A 24,887-nucleotide genomic window follows, 5' to 3' on the forward strand; every position below is an offset into this window, starting at 1 on the left:
CGAGGCCTCGCCTCGTTCTCTCGACACCCGAGTCGTTCGCCAGCGACGTGGCTCTCATCTCTGGGGAGATTGATCCCTCCTTCTTCGACATCATGGGTGACCTGCTTCGGAGCTGGACCAAGGATGAGGCTGTCCAGATACCGCAGGAGAATTCCGGGAGCAAGAGAAGTGGAGCTTGGAGATGGAGGACATTATGACAGCTGAAGGTGCTTGAGACCTGTCAGCCGTCCTGCCCGCCTATGCCCTGATCTCAGACGCACGACGAAGGAGAATCATGTGCGATCAGCTCCGTTCGCGTGATGGACGACTCTCGGCCTGGTAGTCCAGAATTGTCTTGCGTGTAGATATCTGACCTGGTAGTCCGCGGTGCATCCAAGTACCTTGATCGTTCAATGGGGACGAGTGATCTCCCAGACCACCGAAGTGAAGCGTCACGTCCACGCTTGCGAGAGTCTTGGCACGGAGCCGTCTCCGCTCCCCCGCATGATTCAGCTCCGACTTTCACAAGGCAACAAACATGAGCTCCGGGCAGCTTCGCGCACATCTTGAAGTCATACTTCTCCGAAGTCATACCTCTCCGCTACGACATCATCGCCAGCACTCACTATCATCACTCATCCTCTGCCGGGTGCTCAAATCTCTTGCGTCTACATCTCCGCCACCATGGCGCGACGGGGCAGTAGTACGGATAACCGATGTTCGGGAGGCAATTCCAGTCGCTAACAATGTCTTGCACACAGATGCGCTCCCGCCGCCGACTTTCGATCTCGACACCTGGGCCAGCAATTACGATGGTACGGTACATCTTGCATCTCCAAGACCCCCAGCATCCGACTGATACCCCTCACAGGCGCCATCCTCCCTCTTCGCCTCGCACATGTTGCCATCCACTGCCCCTCACTCGCCCACGCCGCCCTCACACTCGCGATCACGAATGCGAAACGCGGACGAGATGTCCAGATCTACCGTCGATTGGTCCAATTGGCCGCGCAGATGAACATTCCTGATCTGCAGCAGGAGGATACCGAATGGTCGACCAAGCAAGACGAGGACAATCGGCGCAAGCTCACGCGGATGGAGGGCGAGTTACGAGGGTACAAGAACAATCTCATTCGTGAGAGTATCCGCATGGGTCAGGAGGATCTTGCCAACTACCACCTCGAAACCGGTGGACCTGTTCCGGATCCCACGAATGCCTCTTCATTGGCAACCTCGGGCTACAACGCAGCATACCAAGCTTACGGCAAGATGCGAGACTACTGCACCACACCCATACACGTCGCAGCCATGAACCTGCGTCTGGCGTACACTGCATTTCTTCAAGCCGTTCACGCACAGGCGACTGGCAACTCCGGCGCTACTCACTTCAACGCCGCCCTCATCAATGCTAACCGCTTGAGGTCGGCCGGCGTCAAGGAGGAGGAAGAAGCCAAGTTGCTGCCGATAGTGCACGTCGCTGCCGGGATCGCCAGTCTGAGTACGGGAGACTACCGTAGTGCGGCGCTGTCGTTCATGTCTGCTCCGTTCGAGTACCATAACCTGGGTGAGCTTTCTTGAAACGTCCGAAAAAGGCCTTCGTCTAATACATCATTTCTGCAGGCTCCGTCCACGGCACGAATTTTGAACGCGCCATCGCCACCGCAAACGACGTCGCAATCTACGGAGGTCTCTGCGCCCTCGCCACCCTGACCCGACAGGAGCTCCTCGATAACGTCCTCGGCGGTCCCTTCCGCGCCTTCCTCGAGCAGGAACCACACATGCGTAAAGCCATCGGCCTATACACCACCGCCAAATACCAGGCTTGCATCAACACTCTCCAACACTACTACAGCGATTGGTCCCTCGACATCTTCCTGGGTGCTAATGCCTCGACCTCGTCCGCATCCACTCACGTCGACCGCCTCTTCGAACGAATCCGCGAACGCAGTCTGACTGCTTACTTTTCTTCCTTCTCCGAGGTCAGCCTCGCCTCTCTGGCATCGACCTTTCCACCTCTCTCTTCAGCGCCGAATGCCATGGAAAACGAGGTTTTGGGCATGATCAAGAGCGGAGCGTTGGATGCGCGGCTGGACGCGGTCAACGGGGTCCTTGTCGCGCCGAGGAAAGAGCCACGACAGGCGGCACACGCGGAGGCAAAGAAGACGGCGGAGGACATCGAGCGGACACTATTACTGAGACTGCACAAAGTCAACGTGGTGCTGGCAGGGTTGGACATTCCGAAGCAGAAGGGTGGAGAGCAATGGCTTTCGCGAGGGAACTCGTATCAGTGAATGATTGTCCATCAGTGCGGGCCTTGTTGAGGAGGCGTGAGCTAGGCGGTTGCGTGCTTGTGTATGACAGGCATCGGACAGAATGCAGCCGATAGACGGGAGCACCAGTGGATGGTCGGGGCGATGCAGAGGGCGCAGTAAGTTCGGCAACGCAGCCAGCGAAGAGTGCAGTCGAGGAAGGCATCGCCGACACCCCGGTGAGGGACCTCGAGCCGCAAGCTCCAGTCTTGCGACAGACACGGGAGGAAGTGCTCAGCCAAAGGACTCCCCGACACGATAGATACGAACCATGAAGCATGAATATGACGCATCCAAGACAGGACACTCGCTGGAAGAAACAGGGCGACGCCTCAATGTAAGTTCGCAAGCGATATTGCCAAAAGTAGCGCGGACCGCAAGCCCTATCAGCTCGCATTCGGAGGGCGCGCCTCACTTTTCCCGCCATGGGCATGCCGGTCATGAAGGCCCGAAGCTCAGTTCGGGAGGAAGTCGTCCGCGTTTTGCCTGATATGATGCTTGGTCTGGAGAGCAGGAGTCTCTACCCATCCAGGAGAAGCGAACAACTTCCTACCGACCCAACTTCCTCTTTGCAGAAGTTACATGGAGGCATCTTCTCGTAGCGTACATGGCCGAGCTGCTGCTGGCCGGTCATAAACGAGTCACTTGAGTCCCAAGATCAGAAAATAGAACCAACATGCCCTCCTCACTGTCCCACGTATCGACAGAGCCATTGCCTGGCACGGAACATTCTTCGCCTCCCTCTATACTCAAGCGACACCACTCGACACATCACAGCTATGCATCCCCACGTCCTTCTCGGCCTTCTCCCTCCTTTTGCATTGCTTGGCTTCCAGCTCCTGGTGCGTCTGTCAGAGAGCGGACGGCACAAGCCGATGCGCCATTTGGGTCACAGGCTGGGGCCAACACGACCGCGCATGACCGCACTTGCGCTGGAAGCAACGCCAAGAAGCAGACGTGCCGTCTTTGGAAGGGTTGATGTGATCCACATGAACGCATCGTCAAAGCCGAGAATCTCGGAAAATGTGTCGACCCGGACGAGTACGAGCATGCCAAGCAGTTCTGCTCGGAGCAAAACAATTGCGCGAGAGACCTCGACTGCGAGACGATCATTACACGCTGCGGTTATGCCGGTCATAAAGGCGCTGCATTCAAGCTAGAGTCTCACTTGGGCTGCACCTTGCAGGCTTCGCCCACGAACATGTCCAGCGTCCATGAACAGCCTCGGCGGACTTCACCATTCTGCCGCCAGGGCCTTCTACCTGATAAACGTGCTGTCGGTCGCAACTCTGCTCTCGCGTGAAGTAAGGAGAAAGCCGAGGACCATCTGTCAACAGGCGGATCACTGCCAAGGAACATTCTTCACCTCCCTCCACTCCCGGGCGATACCAGCCGACAAAATGCATTTCTACCCCCTCACGGCCTCCTCCGTCCTATTCTCGTCCAGCTTGGCTTGCAGCTTCTGGTGTGTCTGTCTCAACGCAAACGGCCAACACCAATGCTTCGTCGAAGTTGCCGGCATCGCCCAATACGCACGTGAAGGCTACTGCCACGATCGCAACTGCGGTGGAATGATTGTCGACGGACCATTCAAGTGAGTAAGCATATAAAGCGACGAAGGCCTGCGCGAGAGCCGAAGAATGTCTCGGACAGCGCCAGGTCTTTGACCATGCCAAACCGTTGTCTACGACATCCGCTGATCATTCCGGCCTTCCTTTCTAGGAGAAGTACAGAGTTAGGAAGGGGTGGTGCAATTTGAAGAAGCATTACATCGACGACATTGGGCTCAGCGATTGTAATCTGATCAACAACAAATGCAAGAAGGACTTCAACTGCTGGATGGTAAATGGCCGTTGCAACTGTGGGACGTCAGTTTTCTTTGTTTCGAGCATTCCCACGCTAAACAAGACAGCGCTCTTTGGTGGAGTCTGATTATTGAGCGAAGACGATGGTGTGGAAAATTCGTCGAGTCGGGAGAAGTGCAAGTCGGTCGAGCGGTGCGTGTACACTGTATTGATCGTCCTGAAGGCATTGTGTACCTTGCCCCTTTCAGACGTCGGTTTAGAGTGGCATGTCGTCCCTTTTGACCGTCAGAAGAGACAAGACGAAGTTGTATGCAGCCTTGCGGCGGATCTCAAATCCAAATTGACGCAAAAGGGTCTTCGAAGGTGCTTTTGAGACGAGGCTGTGAGATCGCACAGTGCAGGCTGCAAACCAAGAATCTTGCTTTTGTTCCCGCGCAGGCACATGACCCTTCAAACCATACTCTCAAGTTCAGCAATGCGTTGCAGTTTGAGCAGGACCATGGAGGTGTATTTCGTTGGCACGCATCATTCCGCAGCTCGTAGGGGCTTGCTTGCTATTTGGTGTGCGACTTCTTGCTATTCAGGGGACGACTTCCTGCTATTTGGCATGCAAACTCACCAAAAGCCGTCGACCTCCATCAAGCTACCACGACACACTTGTTTCGACTGAATCTCTGGCACGACTAGACCAGCGGCCTGCCCCGAGTACTCGCGCGCATCATTGGAGAGCAAGCGTCACGCGTTCGCGGACGTTGGCCTCTTGCTTCTCGACACTTGGGTAGCCTTTGACCTGGATTGGATGCCCGAGATCGGGCAGTGAATCCGCCCAGCTTTCTCTCTCCAACAACACGATCCTGTGTCGAGTATGCTCCCACCTTTCGTCAGCATCGTGGCACCCACTTCGAATCGTACGCATCGTCTCTCCACGGCACGACGAGAATGTAATCAGACATGGTCGAAGTAAGAAGTTACAGACTGCCTCCAACAAAATTGGTGCCAAACTCCCCACGACCTCTGCTCCACTACCCTGGACTGCTGCAGAGAGAAACTCCCGCAGACATCCACAATCTCTTGAAGTCCAACGGGTGGCAAACGCAATGGATATTCCGTTATGGAGCCACTCAGGACTCTCATTACCACTCCGCCGCCCATGAGGCGATGGTAGTCCTGTCCGGCACAGCCATCGTCCGCTTCGGGGTCGCAGATACAGTGGCCGATTTGGAACAAAACACCCACGGCGACGGCAAAGAACCAGGGGGAATCGAGATCAAAGCAAATACAGGCGACGTCTTCGTCCTCCCAGCCGGACTGGCGCACAAGACTTTCGACACTTTTCCAACGGAGTCATTCCGATTACTCACACCCGGTGAGGCAAAAGGTATCGCAGCCGAGGACGTTGGCAAGGCATTGAACGAGATCCAGCTCTCAGGCTTCACGATGCTGGGAGCGTATCCACAAGGCAGCAAGTGGGACTTTGAAAGAGGTGCTGAAGATCACGGCCAGTTTGAAAAGAGCTGGAGTGTGCCGAGACCTGCGAGGGATCCCGTTCTGGGTGATGCGGTGGAAGGAATCTGTGGGCAGTGGAACGATGCCTCGGTGTTCAAGGGAAGGCTTTGAGATGCGCTCTTATAGATGCATTGCAGTTGCCGGAGTTCCTCGACTGCGCGCATTAACGACGGTTGTTTACTGCAGGCTGTCAGAGATTGCATAGGGTCGGAAGCTTGGATGCTGGAGTGTAGAAGGGAGTTATTCATGTCCTCAAACGAATTACGCTTAACTGAAGCCCGGCATGTCATGTTACCATTCAGCAATTGAACAACATGAACTGCGTTCAGGCCTGGCGTCGGCATGAAGTGCTGGCCTCCTCGCTTGTAATTCGTCGTCCGACCTTGACGAGGTCCAGGGACTTCATGCTCAGCCATATGGGCCACAACATGGACCAAATGGACGAAGTTATGGACTAAAGAACCCTGCCTGGGGCGGAATATCGCTGTCTTGTCGCCTGTTCGAGTGTTGTTGCAAAGTGACGCATAGTATGCGTACACGCCGGCCTGTTAAGATCGCATGTTCGTGCGATGTACATCGCATATACTGTCGCTGTCGTCGAGAGGCAGCTAAAGACTGCGGTATAGCTAAGGCTACTTAAAGGGATTAGCGCTTTCTATATGCCGTTAGACGCAGCTAGTCCATCATGGGTGAATACCTCGTCCGCGTGGGCCAGCAGGTCCATCTGCGGATATGGACGCCGTGGGTTCGTGGAGCCCGTCCCTACACAGGACACAAGCAGTGCGGGCTCGACGCACAGACCAAAAAGGAGTCTTTCGTTGCACGGTCACCCATCACATGATGATGAGTCGACAAACCCTTGAGTGGTTCAAAGCAGCTCAACGCAAATTGCGGGCAAGGAGAGACCGTGTCGACACGTTCTCGCCCCGCGGGTAAGCAAGTCTGTGCCTCGAAACGGCAGGGACCAGGCGTTTTTATAGGTTTGCAGGCTCGCAATTCCGGCTCTCGGACATTCACACGAGAACCTCCTGGACAGAGCCACTCAACGGTCTCGACTCGCGGGCGGATGATTTCTGGACAGGAACCCCTGCAGGTACGCACCGAACAACGGCCACTCTGGGTGGCTCCACGGTGAGTGATCGCGAAATCGACCGCGCGACTGGACATGATAGCTGACGGTGCGATGAATAGACCAAGACTTGACGAGTGCTTCGTGTTGCAAGGGAACGTGCTGCAATGGCGGTGAATGCCTCGACTACGGATGTCGAATTTCGCAACGAAGTCCGGACCGTGGCAGGATCCGATCATTCGGCAGTTTCCGATGTTCAGCCGTGGTGAAGATCTTGGCGTGGCGCGTTCCGAGGCGCAGTGGGTGTCACCGACCAAGATGCTCGGAAAAATGTCCTTGGGATCTACTGGTCGGGTGTCCGTTGAGCTGGACTCCGTGGCACGGGTGGCGCGGAGACGGGAATACCTTCAGATTCAGCAGCGTGTGAAGGCGTGGTCTGTAGAAGCGCGGCGTTGTCCTCACACCGCACCATATGTCAGTCCGCGGCTGCCATGAATTGGAACCCAGTGTGCACTTTCTTCGATTCGCAGAACAATTGACGACTTCCGCAATTGAACCTCGCATGAATCTCATGCTGTACCCGCAGCGCCCAGGCCCAGAACTGCCAATCGAAGACATGTCGTTCCTAGCTGGTGAGCCATCATGACAATCGAAATTTAAACCGCAAAATCCAATACACTGGGCGGCTTGGAACTCTGCGGAACATTTTGGTCGACATCTTTACGGATCGTTACTGTCCGTTTCCCATGCTCAGTGTCGTAAAGGAGAGGTAGGTGCGCCCACCGATATGCAGTCCAGTGATCTCTCCGCCGACGCTCGATCATGCGCCACAGTCGACGGCTCGCGTTTCACGGGCTCCAAAGTGTCCATGTCAGGACGATGTACAGCAATTTCCGTAGACACGCATGAAGGCACGGTGGAGAGGCGAGAACACGTTGCCGAATTGGTCGTTGATGAGGCGGGATGACGGTAGAGTGGAACATACGAGCTGCTGACACTGGCGTCAAAATGCTGGGCGGCGCGCTGTAGCGCCTGCGTGTGATCTTCGAGTGCCGCGAATCGATGCTCGTAATTGTTTTTCATGTCTCGCATTCGCTTTTTCATACGGCTCATCTGATCCTTCATGTCACCCACCCGTTTCTTGAGTTTGTCATTTTGCTTGTTCGGGTCTTCGTATGCATCATTCAGCCCCGCGTCAACTTCTTCGGGCGGCTCTATGGGAGCGCCAGCACGGCAATGAGCTCTCCCACGACTGAAGCAGTATCCGCAGAAGAACGCGTTGGAGTACTCGTCGTCTTTACACACCCGACAAGCGTGTGTGCGGCCATTGTTTGGAGCACACCATTTGCACGGAGTGATGGCTGGCGTGCCTTCATCCGTCTCTTGAATTCGACCAGCGTGGCTGTACCGATTCAACGTCTGCCGTCCACTCTTTCCGGTGGCCGTGTACGATGACCGGGCTTTCGCGAGGGCTTCCGCCCAAAGGTGGTCGGGGATGGATTGCGGCTCAGACTCGTCGGTGGTCTCGGGCTTGCGGTACGTGTCGAGGTCGCCAGAAAATGTTCCAGGGACGGGCTAGTCGTGAGCATCAGATGCGTGCAGACGGGCGCATTGAAGCGACAGTGGCCGTTGAATAAATGACATGCTATTGCGGTCGAAAGACGGTGGGCAAAGTGGAAGAGAGGGTAACAGGGATTACGGTGATTGAAAGAATAAGGAAAATCCGACGAAATACTTAGCGCCGACATGGGTTTTCGCGTCGTCGCTTTGATCCTGATGTCGGATTGTAAAGCGTCCGAATGGCTCGCTGACGGATTCGCGAATTTGATTTTTGGGCTGGTCGATTTCGTGGCACCAGGTCCGTAGAGGGCTCGTGATTTTCATCGTGGGGTTGTCGGCTCCACTTTTGGCATTTGGTGGACGGACGAGTCCGAGCAGGCACAGGACTACCTTGTCGTGATGACTGATAAGGCGGAGCAGACATGAGGTCCAGTGCAGCTGCCAAGGGTAGATATAAGTATTATGGAGGAGCATATGGTGCGATGTTGGCGGACATGCCGACGTGATCGAGTTGGTCCCGTTGCGGAATCGTCAAGTTGCGACTTTGAGCTCGCCCAGTAGCCCCCAGGAGAGGCGTCGACGTGCCATATGGCTAGGTTCCAGCCGAGTCTCGGAATGGTAACCTCGTGGAGTGCCCGCAAGGCGTCGCACCACAGCTCGGGCCCTGCTACGGATCTGCAGCGCGATCCGTCGACAGAGCTTCAAGTTTAGATGCTATGCGGGTATATCTCGCCGGGTCGCTGCACGGAGACAAGCGGTGTCGATAAAGAGGCACGTAGGAACTGTGCAAGCTGGCGTCTTCCTGCCAGGTAAGTCGATCCAGCGTGTTGAAGCGTTTCTCAACGGCCGTAAGTCGCTCCGAGCGATTCTGCGAGTGATCCTCAAGGGCCCTGTGTCGCTGCTCCAAGTCCTGGAAGTGATCCTCGATGGCCCGTAGCCGCTCTTCAAACTGCGTCCGAATGGCGTTCAGCAGTGTCTCGCAGCGATCCTCGAGAAGCGTGGGTCGTTGCTCAGAAGCCGCAGATCGCTCTTCCTCATGCTCTATGAAGTTATTGTATTGCTTTTTGATCTCGTCCATATATTCCCTCAGGCTACAGGCTTCTTCGCCGATGTACTTCTTTTCCTCACCGGCACAGCATCCGGGCTTCCCGCAACTGAGGCAGTATCCGCAAGAGAGGAGGCCTGAGCTTGAAGCGTCCTGGTACACTCGACACACGTATGTTCGCTTGTACGGCGCGCAGTGCCGGCATGGTCTGACTGCGGCCTTATCCTGTTCCGTCTCTTGGACTCTCCCAGCATGATTGTGCCGCATCGGCGTCTGGCGTCCGCTCCTTCGGGTTGCTGTATGCGCAGACTGGGCTTTCAGCAGTGCCTCATTCCAGACATGGTTCGATATGTACTGCGGTTCAGCGGGGTTCGTGGTGGTCGGCTTGCGAAAGGCGTTCAGATCACCTGGCAGGATGTGAAGATGGCCTGGGAAGTGGATTCCAGAGCCTCGCGCGGCGGATACTCCATCAACTGAAGTGTTTGGAGCGTGGCCGGCCATCGCAGTAAGGAAAGCAATAGCGGTGGATGCGATGATGGCAGATGTGAACACGATGAAATGAAACCGTAGGAGCGTCGCCGCTTACTGCGACGACGACCCATACTTACACTTACGACCATGCCTACCCTCGCCTGTGCGGTGTCGTGTTTTAATGAAGTCAAAGTGCGCAGCTTGACGAGTTTGATGCTAAGGTACTGCCCTGTGGAAGAAGCGCGCGACACGGAGCCAACTCCGGCATTACCTCACCTTCACCTTCCGCCTCCACACTTCCGATCCCATCGTGGAACTTCCTCGTCACGACTCCTCTTCGCGATGACCATCCTCCGACACCTCCAACTCCCCTCACTGACCTCCTACGCTCACGCCGCCGCCCTGCAATCTCGCCTCGTCGCAGCTCAGCTCGCCCACAAAGCCTGTCGAAACCCACCGATTCCCGAACCTACCATCATCACCGCCCAATTTCACCCGGTCTACACCTGCGGACGGCGAGAAGTAGGATCTGTGTCGGCGGAGCAAAAAGCATACTTGACGGAGACTACGCCGTGGGGTCGCGCGGACTTTGTGGAAGCGCTACGAGGTGGACAGACGACATTTCATGGTCCGGGACAACTCGTCGCATATCCGATCATCGATCTCAAGCGACACGGAATCACACCACGGTGCTACGTTCGACTTTTGGAGAAAAGCGTGATGAAGTTGTGTGAAGAGTTCGGCGTGCAAACAAAGACGACGGAACACCCAGGCGTATGGACCATGGACGAGGAAAGGAAGATGTGTGCTGTCGGCGTGCATTTGAGAAGGAATGTGACCAGTCATGGCGTGGGACTGAATGTGTCAACGGAGATGGGATGGTTTGAGAGAATCGTTGGGTGTGGCCTGGAGGGCAAAGGAGCGACGAGCTTGTCCGTTGAGAGAGCGGGAAGAGGAGACTTGGGCGTTGATGAGGTCGGGGATGCCTTTGTGAGGGTATTTGGGGAGCTGATGGGTGGAGTCGATGCCGTTGCGAGGATTGAAAAGGAGGATGTCGATTGAAAAATGGGATTGCCGGATCTATCATCCCATGAAACAGACGCATGATCGAGGTTGGCCCTTCCGGGCGGTGGTGAACACTTCGATCATGAGGACAACGGTCTCGTGGAGATGGCGGACATGGTCTTGCTTCTTCAGACTCTGAGTTCAGGGACATGCCCGCATCGCGCTGGCCATTCGCCTGGACAGACCGAGCAGTCGGGGCCAACATACGCGGGGGCACTATCGTGTACCGAGAGTACGCGTGCGATGCACACGAGCAAGCCACCGGATCACGGCTTCGACGTCGTCTTGAAGACTGCGACTTGTACCAGTGCATCTCGGCCTAGACTCGACCTGTTCGCAACTGCAAAGCTCCTGGTCGCTGCGACTGTTGCTCGGCGTGTCAATTACCAGCTCGGAGAGTGCTCGCTGTTGTCGCCTGCTCAGCTTGCAGCAATGACGTGTGCTCCTATAGTACCATCTTCGAAAAAGCTGTCTTTGAACATGCATCTCTGGGCCACCATCAGTCAGGATGTAGTCAACGCGTGGAGAGAAATCGCCGTGATGTTTCACGAATTCGCTGTCGGCAGAGAGCCCGATCCAGCGCCCAGTCAGAAGCGGTACGTACGCTGACGATGGAGAGTATTGAAATGCTGCGTTGCTAGGCCGGTCCTTCGATAGGCGTCTCGGGCAGCTCGGCGCAGGAAATGATGAAGAAGAGAAGAGGACCTAATGAGATGCGAACAAGTGGCGGCGCGGGAGTCGAGGCCCTCCTCGCGCGCACGACAATCCACGCTGGGTTGCGATGGCCATGTCGCCTCATTCTTTGTGCAAGTGTCGGTGTTTTGTTCGAGTCAGATAAAGCCGGGAGTGTCGCAGGAGCGAACTGTACTTTTCACTTTGGCCATACCCTTAGTGTAGCTTTCAATCGTCTTGGTGTGGTCGCCTCGCTCTCGCTGGCAGGTACCAAGGACGTGCCTAGGAGTCAAATGGGTGCTGCCCTGGAGATCAGGCGAATAACCTCAGGCTGGATTCGAAGGGCGACTACTCCGATGCGTTCGCAACGCCGTGTGCGTCGGGCACGTCCACCAGCGCTGCTTACTGCGGCATTGCCTCTAGAATCAAGACGTAACAATGTGTCCTCAAGGTCTCGTCCTGTAAGCAGACCAACGACCCTGGTAGCTCTTCCAGCCTAGTGCATCCAACCTAGCACGGGCAATTCTCCAACGCCCTCCTTGACACGCTCTACCTCACTTACACACGGTATGCGAAAACGGACTGCCTTCCGTTCACGATGGAAGGACCGAGAACGAGCCCACGGTACAAGAATGGATGGCACTCCGACCGCAGTCCCCACGTTGCCGGGCGCGGTTCTACAATATACTTGCTCAAGCCGTGAGCAAGTTTCCCCAACCCCCTGCAAGCACGACAAAACGAGCTCACAATGCAACCCCTCTGCGTCGAATACAACTCTTCGCCCGCGTATACACCTTGCGAAGCGCTCATCCTCGCAGAAGAATTGAAGCGGATCAGCTGGATATCGCACTTGTCCCGTTGACATCCATCCGGCGCTTCCTCATCATGGCATCTCACAATCGACTGGTTGCCTCTTTACTCGTGCTCTGGTGCACCTTCGTTCTCCGCGCTGAGGCCCAAGTGGAAACTGGGCGGGCTCCGGCTTCATCGGGTATGGCATCACGATGTACAAGCCTTCGTGCGCATTCGCATGCCGAGATGCCTTCGTCGGGTATATGCTCGAGTGTTCGACCGACGCATCGCCACATCTCTCGAAGCGAATGTCCATGGGATCCATGAGCGGTATGGTGACCACGCCGGAGTGCTACGCCACGGACGACGCATTCCTTCAAAGCATGGCGTACTGCATCTCTACGCACTGCAGCGACGTACCGATCTGGAGGCTGGAGAAGTGGTGGGCGACACGATTGACCGGACGAGGTGCCAACCTGCCGCAGCCAAAGCAAGCATACAGTGCGACTCTGGCGCACGTCACGACGCCGCCGAATTCGACAATCGCCAAGGGTGGCTTTCTCAATCAAACTGGTCTGGTCGACGAACATGCGTGGCTTGCAAACTTCAACGCGGACAACATTTTTGAGGTGAACGAGATCAATCATGTGACGTGGGGGTAAGTGTGTTCATGATGCTATGCGTAGTACCTCATCTGACCAAAAGCAGTCTAATTCTCCTCATCACCGGTGCTTGCATTCCAATTGTGGCATCGCTGCTGCGTCTATTGCCGCTGCCTCGAGCATTCATCGGTGGATTCTACGCCAAATTCATCGACCCTCCAGCATTCGGTCTCTCCCATCGTGTGCCGTGGTTCAATGCCTTTGTCATGCCCACGCGGGGCCAAGCAATCTTCATCGCCTACCTGTGGTTCATTAATATCATCGCATGCTCGGTCGGGTATGAGGTTCGGAATCCTATGGCGTGGTACGATGGGGCGCCCACTCCTCAAATTGCGCATGAGATCGCCAACCGCACTGGCATCATCAGCTTCGCAAACCTTCCGCTACTTCTGCTCTTTGCTGGCCGAAACAACATTCTTCTGTGGGTCACAGATTGGTCGCATTCGACCTATCTCTTGGTTCATCGATGGATCGCTGTGATCGCTACCCTCGAGGCTTGCGTCCACTCGGCCATGTATCTCCAGATCTACCTCGCCAAGGGCGTGGCGGCCCACAACGCTGAAGCTAAGCTGCCATACTGGGTGAGTTTGGACTTGCTTTAGATATCGACGACATCATTGCTGACTGGCTTCTCCCAGATCTGGGGTGTTGTTGCCACGCTCGGAGCAGTCGTGCTCATTCCCGCATCCATGCTCACCGTCCGACAAAAGATGTACAACTACTTCATCGCCTGGCACGTCGTGCTCGCCTTCTTCACCCTCATCGGCTGCCTCTACCACATTCTCTGCAACTACCAGCATCACTGGGGTTACGAGACGTGGATCTACATCGCCTTCGCCGTTTGGGGTTTCGATCGTTTACTCCGAGCGGCGAGACTTGCGCACAATGGGATTCGTACCGCTCGGGTTTCGATCATTGACGAGGACTACATTCAGCTCGATGTCCCGGGTATCGCTGCGGCAGAAGGCACAGCATATCTGTACTTTCCCACACTGACGTGGAGGGTGTGGGAGAACCATCCTTTCTCTGCTCTGCCAGGCGCAGTCCGCCCCCATGACTATGCTGCTTCCTCCGCCTCTTCAACGAGCGCTCCGCCCGTAGACGCCAAAACCATCGAAAGCACTGCCACGGCCGTCCGATCGGAGGACGAGAAAGCCAACCTCTCCATACCGCATTCCGATGCATCACAAGTCCGCTCAGCACAGACTCCCAGCCTGACGTTTTTCATCCGCACCTCCTCCACCGGCATGACCTCCCTCCTCCGCCACCGCCGCACCCTCCCCGTCCTCGTAGAGTCCATCTACGGAACCGCCAACGTCTTCTCCGGCAGTGACATCGATCTCTCTCACTCCTCCAGCGTCGTGTACATTGCCGGCGGAGTGGGCATCACCTCCCTGCTACCCTCTCTCGGGCATCGCGCCGGCCCGCACCAGGGAAAAAAGCTCTATTGGGGTGTCCGAAGCCAAGCTCTCGTGGACGCCGTGCGTGGGGTGTTTGGCGACGACTTTGGCGCTGGAAGGGGTGGTGAAGTCCACATCGAAGTGGGACAGAGATTGGATTTGAAAGGAATTCTGGAGAGGGAAGTCAAAGATGGAGACGGAGTCGAAGGTGCTGAGGTGACAGTGATATGCTGCGGGCCGCCGGCCATGGCGGATGAGGTGAGAGGGGAAGTTGGGAGGTTGGCGAGGGATGGGCAAGGAGATGTTGCGGTGAGATTCGTGGAGAGAGCTTTCGGGTGGTAATGAGATGGATCAAGTGGAGTAGTGGACAGCTTGCATCTGTTCAGGTGGGATTCGCCGGGGCATTGGCTCTGATGAGAAGCAATGATGATAGCTCTTATCACCAGTCGGAGCATTCCCTCTTCGAACTTTGAACGTCCTGAGCGCGGACATGGCGTGATTAGAGCGGTCATTTCCATTCGGCATTCCTGCTGGGACCCACTCGAAAATCAAGTGAGAATTCGGGATTTGTTCAGCAATTGCCATCCACTGAATCACGCTGAAATCAGCAGGACATGCGATCTGACGTCGCCTTCTGCGTTGGCAACTTACCATGATCCCGTGTGGTCAGTTGTGATGAGGACGTCCTCATTTCGTCCTACTCCCGAAAAGTCCATGTCACCACTACGCTGAGTGTTTGACCGGGCGAAAAGGAAGTCGATATTGCTGGCAGGCGAGTCCATCGTGGTTATTCTAAGAGTCAAAACATTCGGGACGCCAAGACAATTTGATTTGATTCGAACTTCGCTATCGACTTGCTCCGTTGTCGAGATTCTAACGATAGCGCACTATATAATAGGGCTACAGATATAAAAAGTAGCTTGTTAGATCCGCATTAAAGAGTAGATTTATTCTATATAAAGAAAACTATACATTTTTCAACTCGTTCTATAGATATAAGGGCCCTAGGGTCGCGGAAATTAGAAACGATAATAACTCTTGCATACGACGTCCGATAGTGTTAAAAAGTATCTCGTTAGAAGCGCCTAGATAGCAGCTACAAAACAAGCTATATATTAACGTTGTAGCTTATGTCTACGCGATGTTATTAAAGAGTAAAGAAAATCGAGGTTTTTTAGAAATGCCGAGGTAAAAAAATCCTTAACTCCGAAGAAAGCTAGAAAATCCGAGAAATCCTAAGTTTTACAGAATTGGGCAAACGCGCGCTATATATACTCTTACCCTAAGTAGTATATATATTATAAGATAGCTTAGAGTCGTACAAACCGTTCTAGCTATATAGCATATCTTAAGACCTTGTCGTTATTGCGCAAAGGCCAAAAGCGAGTCTTCGATCGCGTCGAAGTTCGAATTAAATCAAATTGTCTTGGCGTCCCGATTGTTTTGACGCTTTGAATAGGCTTCGTCGAAGCTGTGGAGAAGTCCATCCTTGGGGCAATGAACTTGCGAAGATGACGGCGTGGAAAAGGATGCTGTTCAAATCGCGTTTCGAAAAACATTTCGTACTGATGCGGTACCTCTCCACCCTACACCAATTATCATGCACGTCTCTCTTCCGTTGTCCATCGCCATCCCTCCCGCAAACGCTACTCTTTCTTCCCCGGCCACTCCCCAACCCACTTTACAATCTGCGCCAAAGCTTGATCGATCACCTCTTGCAATTCCGGATACTTCGGTGCGAGCCAAGCGTACATATCAGTACAATGGTGTCCCCTCGGCAAAGTCAGCACAAGTACATCCTCCGAACTCTGCAACGGACCACCCGGTCGAAAGTCCGAGGCCACGCCGAGCGATGCCCACGGATCGAATTCGCCATCCACATAGACGATGCGGGAGACATTCTTCGGATTCCAGCCACCAGTGTAAGCATTGGTGTCGTCGACGGTGCGGCCTTTGTCGTAGCCGACGCCATCGGGGCCAGGAGGGAAGTACAGTCCGCAGATTCGCTTGAAATACTCATCATCTACGAGGCGCGATACGAGGGACGGTCGGCCTGCGGGAGCGCCAGTCTGCCAGAGCCCAAATGGTTGGCTACAGAGTAGCCATTGGTAAGATCGGAGGGTGAGATCTCTCCGGGAGACGTCCGTGTACTGGACTGAAGAAGCGTTGTGGCTGTCGAAGCAGTCGTAGTCATTGAGTCCGCGGGTATTGCAATTGAGGAATTCGCGGAAAAAGGCGTGCCCGGCCTCGTTCCACCACTTCACGTAGCCTGATAGGGCTGCTTCGACGCCAACGCCTTCTGGACCGGAGACAGTGGAGGTTACGTTGACGTTTGCGATGTAGTCGCACCAGGTGAGGAAGAGATGGTTGTCGGTTGGATCCCCCAATTGCCACATCCCAGGCGCTAGCCCGATAACGTTCATAAGGTCATTGTTCTGCAACGACTCTAGGCCAGTGAACTTCGCTTTTAGATCGGTGATATTCTGATCGGAACCATGGAGAAACACATTGTCCATGTAGTCAACAACACCAGCGACGTCTTTGCTGCAATTCTTTGCCATGCCCCTCTCGATGCGGACGAAGTACTCCCAGTATGATTCGATAGCTTGCATAGATCCGCTAGAAGAGTAGTATGCCCAGAAAGTGTCAGGATACAGACTCGCGGTCCACGATACGACACCACCTGCGTACGAACCGCCAAAGAGTACCCACGGGCAGTCCGTGGCGGTGGTCCCATCAGGTGCAAAGGGCAGCTCGACGTTTTGGGCGAAATGTATGATGTCTTGGATCGCATTCTCCAGCGTCAGATACTCGGTGATCAACGTCTCGAATGGGTTGGAGTCTCCCCTGTAGCATCAAGTGTCAGATCGTTCGGCGATGATTGATAGAATGAGGCACCCTCTCAACGAGACAAGAGTTGATACGTGGTCTTGACATATTCCCCTCGGGTTTGAGGCCAACTTGACGTACCAATATCTGTGCTCGAGAATGATTGATGCGCCGCCAAGCTCTTCGGCTATTCGAGAAGACAAAAGGGTCGGGACGCCAAGACAATTTAATTCAATTCGAACTTCGCAATCGAGTAGCTACGTTTTCGAGTTTCTAACAATAGCGCAACGTATACTAGAGCTATAAAGATAAAAAGTAGCTCGTTAGATGCGCGCTAAAGAGGAGATTCGTTCTATATAAACAAAATTATATATTCTTCAGCTCGTTGCGTAGCTAAAACAGCTTTAAGATTTTGTAAAGTAAGATCTTTAATAACCTTTCGAGCTATTGTCCGATCGCGCTAAAAAGTACCTCGTTAGAAGCGTCTATATAGTAGCTACAAAACAAGCTATATATTATAGCTATAGTATATATATATACGCGATATTATTAATAAATCTAGAAAATAGGGAATTTTTAGAAATGCCAAGGTAAAATAAAGCTTAACTCCGAAGATAGCTAGAAACTCCGAGAAATCCTAAGTTTTACAGAATCGAGTAAGTACGCGCTACATATACCTTTAGACCTAATAAAATATATATAGAAAGATAGCCTACTACTCGACGAGTAATCTTAGCTATATACTATATCTTTAGACCTATTCGTTATTGCGCAACGGCTAAAAGCGAGGTTCCGGTCGCATCGAAGTTCGAATTAAATTAAATTGTCTTGGCGTCCCGACAGTTCTGTCACTTAGAATAGAAGTCCCATGGTGGTACTGTTTAGAAGAAAGCCGCTGAACCCTGTTGCATTGTCGTGGGTCGGCGCGAAGAGGACAATGGGAGAGCCTGTCCCATTCCACCAATTGTGATTGAACCAGAATTTTTGGTTGAACGTGCCCAGACTCGGATTGCTATGGTCGATGAGCTGTGCGAAGGTCCCGGGCGTGACCCCGGTCTCTATTTCTCTTTTCTCGGAAGGGAACATGAGGACCCCGTGGTCCGATTGCAAAGGCCTCTGCCGCCAAAGTGGCGATGATGAGAAAGGCCCGCATTCCGCCCGGTGGAAACGAGAAAATCTGGTACCGCGCGTTGGAGTTCCAAAGAATGACAGGAGAAGAAATGTGGCGTAGAAGAAGTCCCGAGAGGCAATATAAACGTGAACGGCGAGATTGCCGATACGACAGCTGCCTGGGTTACTCCCCGTCGAAGGCGATCCCCAACCCCTGCATGTCAGCACGAAGTGCAAGGAACATTGCTTTGCTGTTGGCCTTCCAGGTATTGATGAGCTTGTGATGCCGGCAACACGTTTGTTCCAAATCATCACTCGAGTTTGACCAGTAGCATCAATGAACAATGGACCAATGCCAGCTGGTTCGTGTTTCTGTCGTTGTTCACTTTTCGAAGTGGTTGCAATTTCCGTGTATCGCAATTCGCAATCGATCTTGTATAGCCGTCGTCCTTGCTCATCTGCTTGCTCAATAGAATGCTCATGTACACTTCAAGAGCTGTGCTCATGGGTTTTCGAATTTGCTAGACGATGGACAAATTCCTGTGGCAGCCCTTGCAAGGATTCCGCTTGATGGCCGCACTTTCGTTCGTGGTATCTTCCGTATTTGGTACCGCAACGACGTTGCCTGGCATTGAAGACCTCACCAAGGTTGTTTTTTCAGGATGCGATGGTCGGATCGAGTTACTGGTCGTATGCTTCTTCAAGTCCGAAGACTGCGTTCAGTAAAGCTCGTCGTTGCTGAGCGAACCTTTTCGTCCCTGCTTGAGGCCCTACTGCGAAAACAGCGAGAAACAAGCGAATCTCATCAGGGCTCAGTTGATGATGTCGCTCAAAGGTATGCCACTGATTCTCGGCGGTGTCCGCGAAAGCTTCGAAGGAGATGGGATCTTTGCCCGACCCAAGTCCTCCCAGCTCGTACATCTTCGACATGATCTCAATGAGGCGGCGGTATCGGAGCCCCAGCGCGACCAGGAACTGAAGCCACTTGCGGCTCTCGTAATTCCAGATGGCGTCGAACGTCTTCTCGAAGTCCAGCTGGAATTCCTCAAAGGATGCCGCTTGTTCATGCAAACACTCGTCGAATTTCCTCAAGCGGTCGGCAAACCAAGGCCAAGGAACGGTCAGACTTCCGCTTTGCTACATGGTGGCAGCATTTGATGATTGATCTGCTGGTAGCGAAGAGTGAAGCAAATGTGGCGGAAGGATGAAAGAGGTCGGGATTGACGGGACGCAGCGAGAGTCCAGACGAAGTCGATCGGCCTTGGCCAGGCTCGAAACGGTGGGGCAAGGTGCAAGCGAAAGCCGAACCCGCCAACTCGGCATCAGGGCAGGTTCAGCACGAGCACGCCACGAGCCCGCCGGAGCTCTGGCCGCATCAGCATCACTGAATCGGATGAGGCTCTGCAGGTGCAGGCGGGAAGTCAGGGCATGCAGATGAAGATGAAGATCACACGTGGGGCACGGCAGAGGTATTATGAGGACATCCCATCCTACATCGTCGTCGCCACCATCTGAATAGCTCACCGCCCCCAATGTTAATGCCGTATACCGTGACCTTATTATTATCCCACCCCCAAGTAGTCGGGTGAGACAAACATGCGGTGCCCTGGGCGTTTGCGGTACCGGATTTTCGGAAGGGAGAAGCAAAAAACGCCTCCCGACGTCCAGACCGAGACGAGACCTTTCTCTCACCTCTCAGCCTCCGCCAGTCGTTGGATCCCGTCTGCACCTCCAATAAGTAAGGTAATGCACCTCTCCATATCATCGCCTGATATCCTCTTCTTCCCGTCTCTCCTCTCCTCTCTCAGCCGCCCCTCCACCCCTGTGGACTCCACATTCCCGTGGACTTTGTACTCCCTGCTGCTGACATACATCTCTCCATTCCACTCGTCCAGTCACTCCCTCTTCTTCACCAGCTCCCCTGTCACACTCGCCCAGGATGGCCGTCGCACGCATCTCCCCACCTGCTACATCCCACCACCGTGATGTCAGCCCCCTCGGCGCCTCACGCTTCGAGACCACCTACGAGCCGCCAGTCCGCAAGTCGAAGTCGCCTCCAAAAAGGCAGCAGCCTGCATCTGCTCCTCCGACTCCTCCTTCTCCGCAACCTCGAGCCATACCCACCACCTCCTCCTCTAGCCGTTCCTCCCATCAACCCGCCAACTCGGTCTTCTCCCACACCGGCACCATGGACACCGCCTTGACCTCTCCGTCCGTCTCCTCATCCAACTACAAGCACCTCAAGGACGACCTTCATCCACGCGACGACGTCTCCAATGACGAATGGTTCGCCCGCTTCCACTCCGACCTCATTCTCGACTCCACCCTCTCCGATCCCTGCCCCGACCGCGCCGCTCTCGCCGCAGTGCAAAACATTCCCATCTACTCCGCCGACGGAACCGCCCATCCCTTCGGCTCCATCTACGATCCCGCTCTCGCCCAGCACACCCGCCAACTTGTCCTCTTCGTCCGTCACTTCTACTGCGGCGCCTGTCAGGCATTTCTCCAAGCCATGACCGCTTCCATCAGCAACGCCGACTACTTTGCTATCCCAGTACCTACCTCCATCATCGTTATCGGCTGCGGCGCGCCCGAACTCATCCCGCATTATAAACGCTTCACCGGCTGTCCGTGGCCCATCTACGCCGATCCGACGAGGGCATTGTTCAAGAAGCTGGGAATGTCCATTTCGATGAATCTTGGTCTCGAAAGGCCAGAGTACATGAAGGACATCTCCTCAGCGCAATGGGGAGCGGGACAGATCAGGCAGATCCGGGAAGAGTTGAAGAACCCCGAAGGAATGCGGGCGGACGGCCTAAGGAAGAGAGATATCCTGTTGAAAGGTGGACATCCGATGCAGATTGGTGGGGAATTCTTGTTCGAAGAGGGGAATGTCGTGTGGTGTCATCGCATGAGGAATTATCGTGGGCACACTGAGATCAAGGTGATCAGGAAATTGTTGGAATTGGAGGATTGATGAACAGAGTGCAAGAATTGAGAAGATCGAGTTCGAATGGAGTCAGTTGTCGATGGGCTGGCCGGAGATGTCCCGAGGGAGATGAAATGGACATCCCGGTCTGTCATGTCTCAGATTTGAGGGTCGAAATGGCCGTTCGTGTCATGGCAGCTCGACATCGCGACCCCCCTGCAACCGACCATCGACTACACCTCCTTCACGGGTGTCCACTGCCATCAGCACGACGACGACCATGCGGCCTCGAAGCTCACAGCCTACGTCAAGCACGCAGAAGGCCGAAGACTCAGCACAGCACGGTCTCGAACGCACGACCTCCGAGAACACCATTTGGGGAACACCGGGAAACAGGATATTCATACGGGTGTTGCGTCCAGCAACGGAATATGGTCGGTGAGACACCGCCGGACTCTGGTATTGCTTGTGCGGTAAGAAAGGCTACCAAAACTCGGAGCATATCCAGCGGCATGAGAGACGCACAGCACGCGAGGCTACAGGCAAAGGAGGAAAAGCAGGATCACAGCACAATTTTGAGCGGCAATCAGAGCCATATACGGGAGACATGTGCCACCGAGAACTGGTAAGGAATACACAGATACATGCAGATCAAAGGATAGTGAGCAGCGGGTCTGCCATGGTACACAGCACCAGAGAACGAATTGGATGGGAAGACTTTGCAAGAATTGTGATGGGATATGTATCATGCAATGCAATGAAAGGGGTGCCAGGAGAACGAATCGAACGACATTTCGTATTCCATATCTTCTCTTTCTTTCAAGGTGAAGTCCGGCATCAGGATTGGTACCTCGAAGGATCGGCATTGCAGCATCGGTACTCGAACCTCGAAGCTCCCATCGGCACTTTTTGAAGGATCGTCCACTCGTCTCCAGGAGCCGAAGGTGAGATCGGCAGGATCGGTAATCCTCGAGGAATTCGGTACCCGAAGATGAGCCCCAAGTTCTACCTTACTCTCGACATCGGTGCCGGACAAGACTTTCTGGTAATGGCGGCTGCACGCATCGACAGTCTACGATGCCATCGCAAATTGGACCTTCTACATCATTCTATTGCTTACACGGAAATGTACTGAGCCCGTTTTCCGCGACCGAAACGATACGAACACAAATGTCCCACGGACCGGTCTAGGATGTCCTCCACGATCTGGGGCGTCGAATCTTGGTGCAGTCCCTACAGCAACAGAAAGGTCATATGCAGCAACAACAGTGAAGGTCCTTTCATTCTTGATAATTGGCTGAGCCCGAGTATGGCCCGCATTAACACGGGCAGCGCCACGGCGCGCATGAAATGAAACGGGTCATTAAAAGGAGCTCGACAACCTCCGTCCCTCCACCAATTCACCCAAGGTAGCGCAGAGATCGTATAAATCGCAAATATCCCTCCAAAAGGAAATCGCTGATCTCGGCATTTTCTCTCTGTTCATCTCTTCAACAAGAGAAAAGGCAACAACGGGCGTATGAGTCGAAACACTTCCTCCAGCAAACCACACATCTCCTCTTCTTAGCCTCCGTCCCGAAGTGGTGCCTTCAAAAGTGTCCGGCACCACGGTGGTTGCAGCCGTCATCACAATACTCGTTGCGGCAATGGTGCTGCGTTTCGGTCTGGTTCAACAGGGTCCTGGAGCTTGTCCGCACTGCGAGGTAGGTTCCTCAAGTCTGCGAAGTCGCCATGTCGCGGCGAGGAGGCAAAGGTTTACGCATTGGGAGTCGTATTTCAGCCTCCTTACGCGTAGTGGGAGTCCGGTGCTCCGAACATTTCTGGCATGTGGCTGTGTTGCGGAGGACTGTCTGGCGCCGTGGGACTTCCGACGCATTGTGAATTGCCACACCTGCCCGAACAGCAATCGCTGCCATGATTGCAAGGTTCTGTGCGATGAATGTCAGAGTGCTGCAGCACAATCAAAATCAAAGGGTAACGAACCTCCATTGGTTCTCCTGTTCGTGCTTCCACAGTGAGAGGGATCGTAAGTACCGGTTCGTCTCTCTACTACTAGAGCTCCGATGGCAAATTGGACCCAGATGAAAAGGCCGATGGCAGCTGTAGTAAGCTTCATTGCGATGTCGAGATAGAGCTTGTCGTGTCTTGAAGAATGATCTGGTAGTTTGTGGATAAACGAAGGAAAAGCAAATAACGAGTCCGATCGCTTTGCCGGCACTTCGACATCCGTGCCCTCTCGATCCCGATCTCGAAGGTTCCGCACATGCCGAAGCTCCTGGCATTCTTCCCAGTCACAACTCGTACCTGGCGATGGACCATTGGAAATTCGAAATTGTGCTCTCTTTCATCCTGCATAGCGTGAGGGTGACGTGTCCCATTTTTACGGTGATCATACCACCAAGTACGAGGAGTGGTACCAATAGTTCTCGACGGGTGCGTGAGAGTCTCACAACACGTGCTCAGGGTGAGAGTCGAACCATAAGCGGCATGGTTCTCCTGAACTTTCGACGAACTTGGTTCATTTCCAATCCCGGAGAGTGGGCTGGGCTCATGACTGCTCGTTGCGAGTTGAGACCACCTCCAGGCACTCTCGATGCACATTGCGTGGGCGCAACGGTGTACACAGGTGGCCTTCTTGACCAGGGAAACGTGAAGATCTTCCAGCACATCTTTCGGCGCCCACACGCTGCAAATCTGCACTTATAACTCGTACCTCTGTTCTGGTTGTCGGAACATATGCCATGTCAGCAATTCGCCGGGCAATGTCCTTCTGGGAGTCTCGGGGCCTTGGTCCAGGTCTCAAAGAAGAAGCGTCTGATCGTGTCGATCAGGCGTGTCGATCAGGGACGGTCGCTCTCCATTGCAACATCATGCCTTGGTCGATATCTGGACCACCTTTGCGTCAGATATCACTGCACGGTGGGAGTAGTCTCTGGCGGGTACTACGACTCTCTGCCCGGCGTCAGATTCATGCCCCTTTTTGCAGTGAGATAAGCGCGGTATCGAAGTTGTCTTCGGATCAGGCCAGGCAACGCCCGTATGACAGACACGCAAGGACGGAGGAGGGGTGACAAGTGAATTCTGACCGGTAAGAGCGAGGGCAGAGGAAGATGAGAGTCTGATGGTCAGCGTATCGCCGGACGAAAGAGTGTGATTCTTGAGGGCGTTGCCGAAGGATTGGTGAAGGTTGCAGGAACTCGCAGCCGAACTTGTCCAAAAGTCGTGCGGTGGCTTGCTTTCGTGCTTCAATGGCAGTACAGCGGTATTATGTCCGCACATGACCAGGCGGAGCAGGTCATACCAACCGCATCGTGACTTCAGGGTCCGTTGGTTGAAGTTCCGATGAATGTTGTTCCGGTCGTGGGGCAGACGCTGCCGCCGGCCTCGAGGGCGCTGAAGGTGTCAGTTCGGTGCACGCGTACTCGGACCACACGGCCCCATCATTGAAACGTAATGTAAATCATGGCCATGTGCCCCGCCTTGTTACCTGATCGGATGCCGTTGGTGGAAATTTGGGAGACCACGTCGGATGCCTCGCGGGGACACGTGGATGATCTACGCTGAGGGCTTCGGGTCGGATTTCTCCGCGAAATGGGAACATCACGGTCAGTCGATAGCTTCATGATTGGCTCGGTCTCAGTCGTTCCCGCTCGTCCCCATGATCCTGACCTTCTCGGCAGGCGG

At 54.3% G+C, this 24,887-nt stretch overlaps 10 protein-coding genes across 10 annotated transcripts; 5 read left to right on the forward strand and 5 right to left on the reverse strand.

Annotated features, from left to right (window-relative positions):
* Positions 1-867: 867 nt before the first annotated feature.
* Positions 868-2,270, forward strand: MYCGRDRAFT_45521 (COP9 singlesome subunit 1; the record flags this gene model as incomplete). The annotated part of the gene is made up of 2 exons (XM_003850755.1): positions 868-1,543; positions 1,600-2,270. Coding segments are annotated over 2 exons (1,347 nt in total), but the record flags the coding sequence as incomplete, so codon positions are not given.
* Positions 2,271-5,044: 2,774 nt separating this feature from the next.
* MYCGRDRAFT_44946 (uncharacterized protein) lies at positions 5,045-5,710 on the forward strand (the record flags this gene model as incomplete). Its single annotated transcript, XM_003850756.1, has 1 exon — positions 5,045-5,710. One exon carries the CDS (start codon positions 5,045-5,047, stop codon positions 5,708-5,710), a length of 666 nt encoding a protein of 221 aa, XP_003850804.1.
* A 1,708-nt stretch (positions 5,711-7,418) lies between these two features.
* On the reverse strand, positions 7,419-7,996 carry MYCGRDRAFT_94634 (uncharacterized protein; the record flags this gene model as incomplete). Its single annotated transcript, XM_003850994.1, has 2 exons — positions 7,419-7,920; positions 7,974-7,996. The coding sequence occupies 2 exons, from the start codon at positions 7,994-7,996 to the stop codon at positions 7,419-7,421; spliced, it is 525 nt and encodes a 174-aa protein (XP_003851042.1).
* Positions 7,997-8,895: 899 nt separating this feature from the next.
* Positions 8,896-9,478, reverse strand: MYCGRDRAFT_94635 (uncharacterized protein; the record flags this gene model as incomplete). Its single annotated transcript, XM_003850993.1, has 2 exons — positions 8,896-9,269; positions 9,445-9,478. 2 exons carry the CDS (start codon positions 9,476-9,478, stop codon positions 8,896-8,898), a joined length of 408 nt encoding a protein of 135 aa, XP_003851041.1.
* Positions 9,479-10,086: 608 nt separating this feature from the next.
* MYCGRDRAFT_45542 (uncharacterized protein) lies at positions 10,087-10,806 on the forward strand (the record flags this gene model as incomplete). Its single annotated transcript, XM_003850757.1, has 1 exon — positions 10,087-10,806. The coding sequence occupies one exon, from the start codon at positions 10,087-10,089 to the stop codon at positions 10,804-10,806; it is 720 nt and encodes a 239-aa protein (XP_003850805.1).
* Positions 10,807-12,485: 1,679 nt separating this feature from the next.
* MYCGRDRAFT_110279 (putative FRE ferric reductase-like transmembrane component) lies at positions 12,486-15,247 on the forward strand (the record flags this gene model as incomplete). The annotated part of the gene is made up of 4 exons (XM_003850758.1): positions 12,486-12,931; positions 12,982-13,516; positions 13,574-14,593; positions 15,242-15,247. 4 exons carry the CDS (start codon positions 12,486-12,488, stop codon positions 15,245-15,247), a joined length of 2,007 nt encoding a protein of 668 aa, XP_003850806.1.
* Positions 15,248-15,981: 734 nt separating this feature from the next.
* Positions 15,982-18,250, reverse strand: MgSCP10 (serine carboxypeptidase; the record flags this gene model as incomplete). The annotated part of the gene is made up of 3 exons (XM_003850992.1): positions 15,982-17,182; positions 17,306-17,351; positions 18,043-18,250. 3 exons carry the CDS (start codon positions 18,248-18,250, stop codon positions 15,982-15,984), a joined length of 1,455 nt encoding a protein of 484 aa, XP_003851040.1.
* A 100-nt stretch (positions 18,251-18,350) lies between these two features.
* On the reverse strand, positions 18,351-18,852 carry MYCGRDRAFT_105300 (uncharacterized protein; the record flags this gene model as incomplete). The annotated part of the gene is made up of 1 exon (XM_003850991.1): positions 18,351-18,852. A coding segment is annotated over one exon (234 nt), but the record flags the coding sequence as incomplete, so codon positions are not given.
* On the reverse strand, positions 18,852-19,437 carry MYCGRDRAFT_105304 (uncharacterized protein; the record flags this gene model as incomplete). The annotated part of the gene is made up of 1 exon (XM_003850990.1): positions 18,852-19,437. The coding sequence occupies one exon, from the start codon at positions 19,339-19,341 to the stop codon at positions 19,087-19,089; it is 255 nt and encodes an 84-aa protein (XP_003851038.1).
* A 1,166-nt stretch (positions 19,438-20,603) lies between these two features.
* Positions 20,604-21,245, forward strand: MYCGRDRAFT_18024 (uncharacterized protein; the record flags this gene model as incomplete). Its single annotated transcript, XM_003850759.1, has 1 exon — positions 20,604-21,245. A coding segment is annotated over one exon (642 nt), but the record flags the coding sequence as incomplete, so codon positions are not given.
* Between the last annotated feature and the right edge of the window lie 3,642 nt (positions 21,246-24,887).

This window comes from Zymoseptoria tritici, chromosome 7 (assembly GCF_000219625.1).
Source record: "Zymoseptoria tritici IPO323 chromosome 7, whole genome shotgun sequence".
In the NCBI taxonomy this organism is placed as follows: Eukaryota; Fungi; Ascomycota; class Dothideomycetes; order Mycosphaerellales; family Mycosphaerellaceae; genus Zymoseptoria; species Zymoseptoria tritici.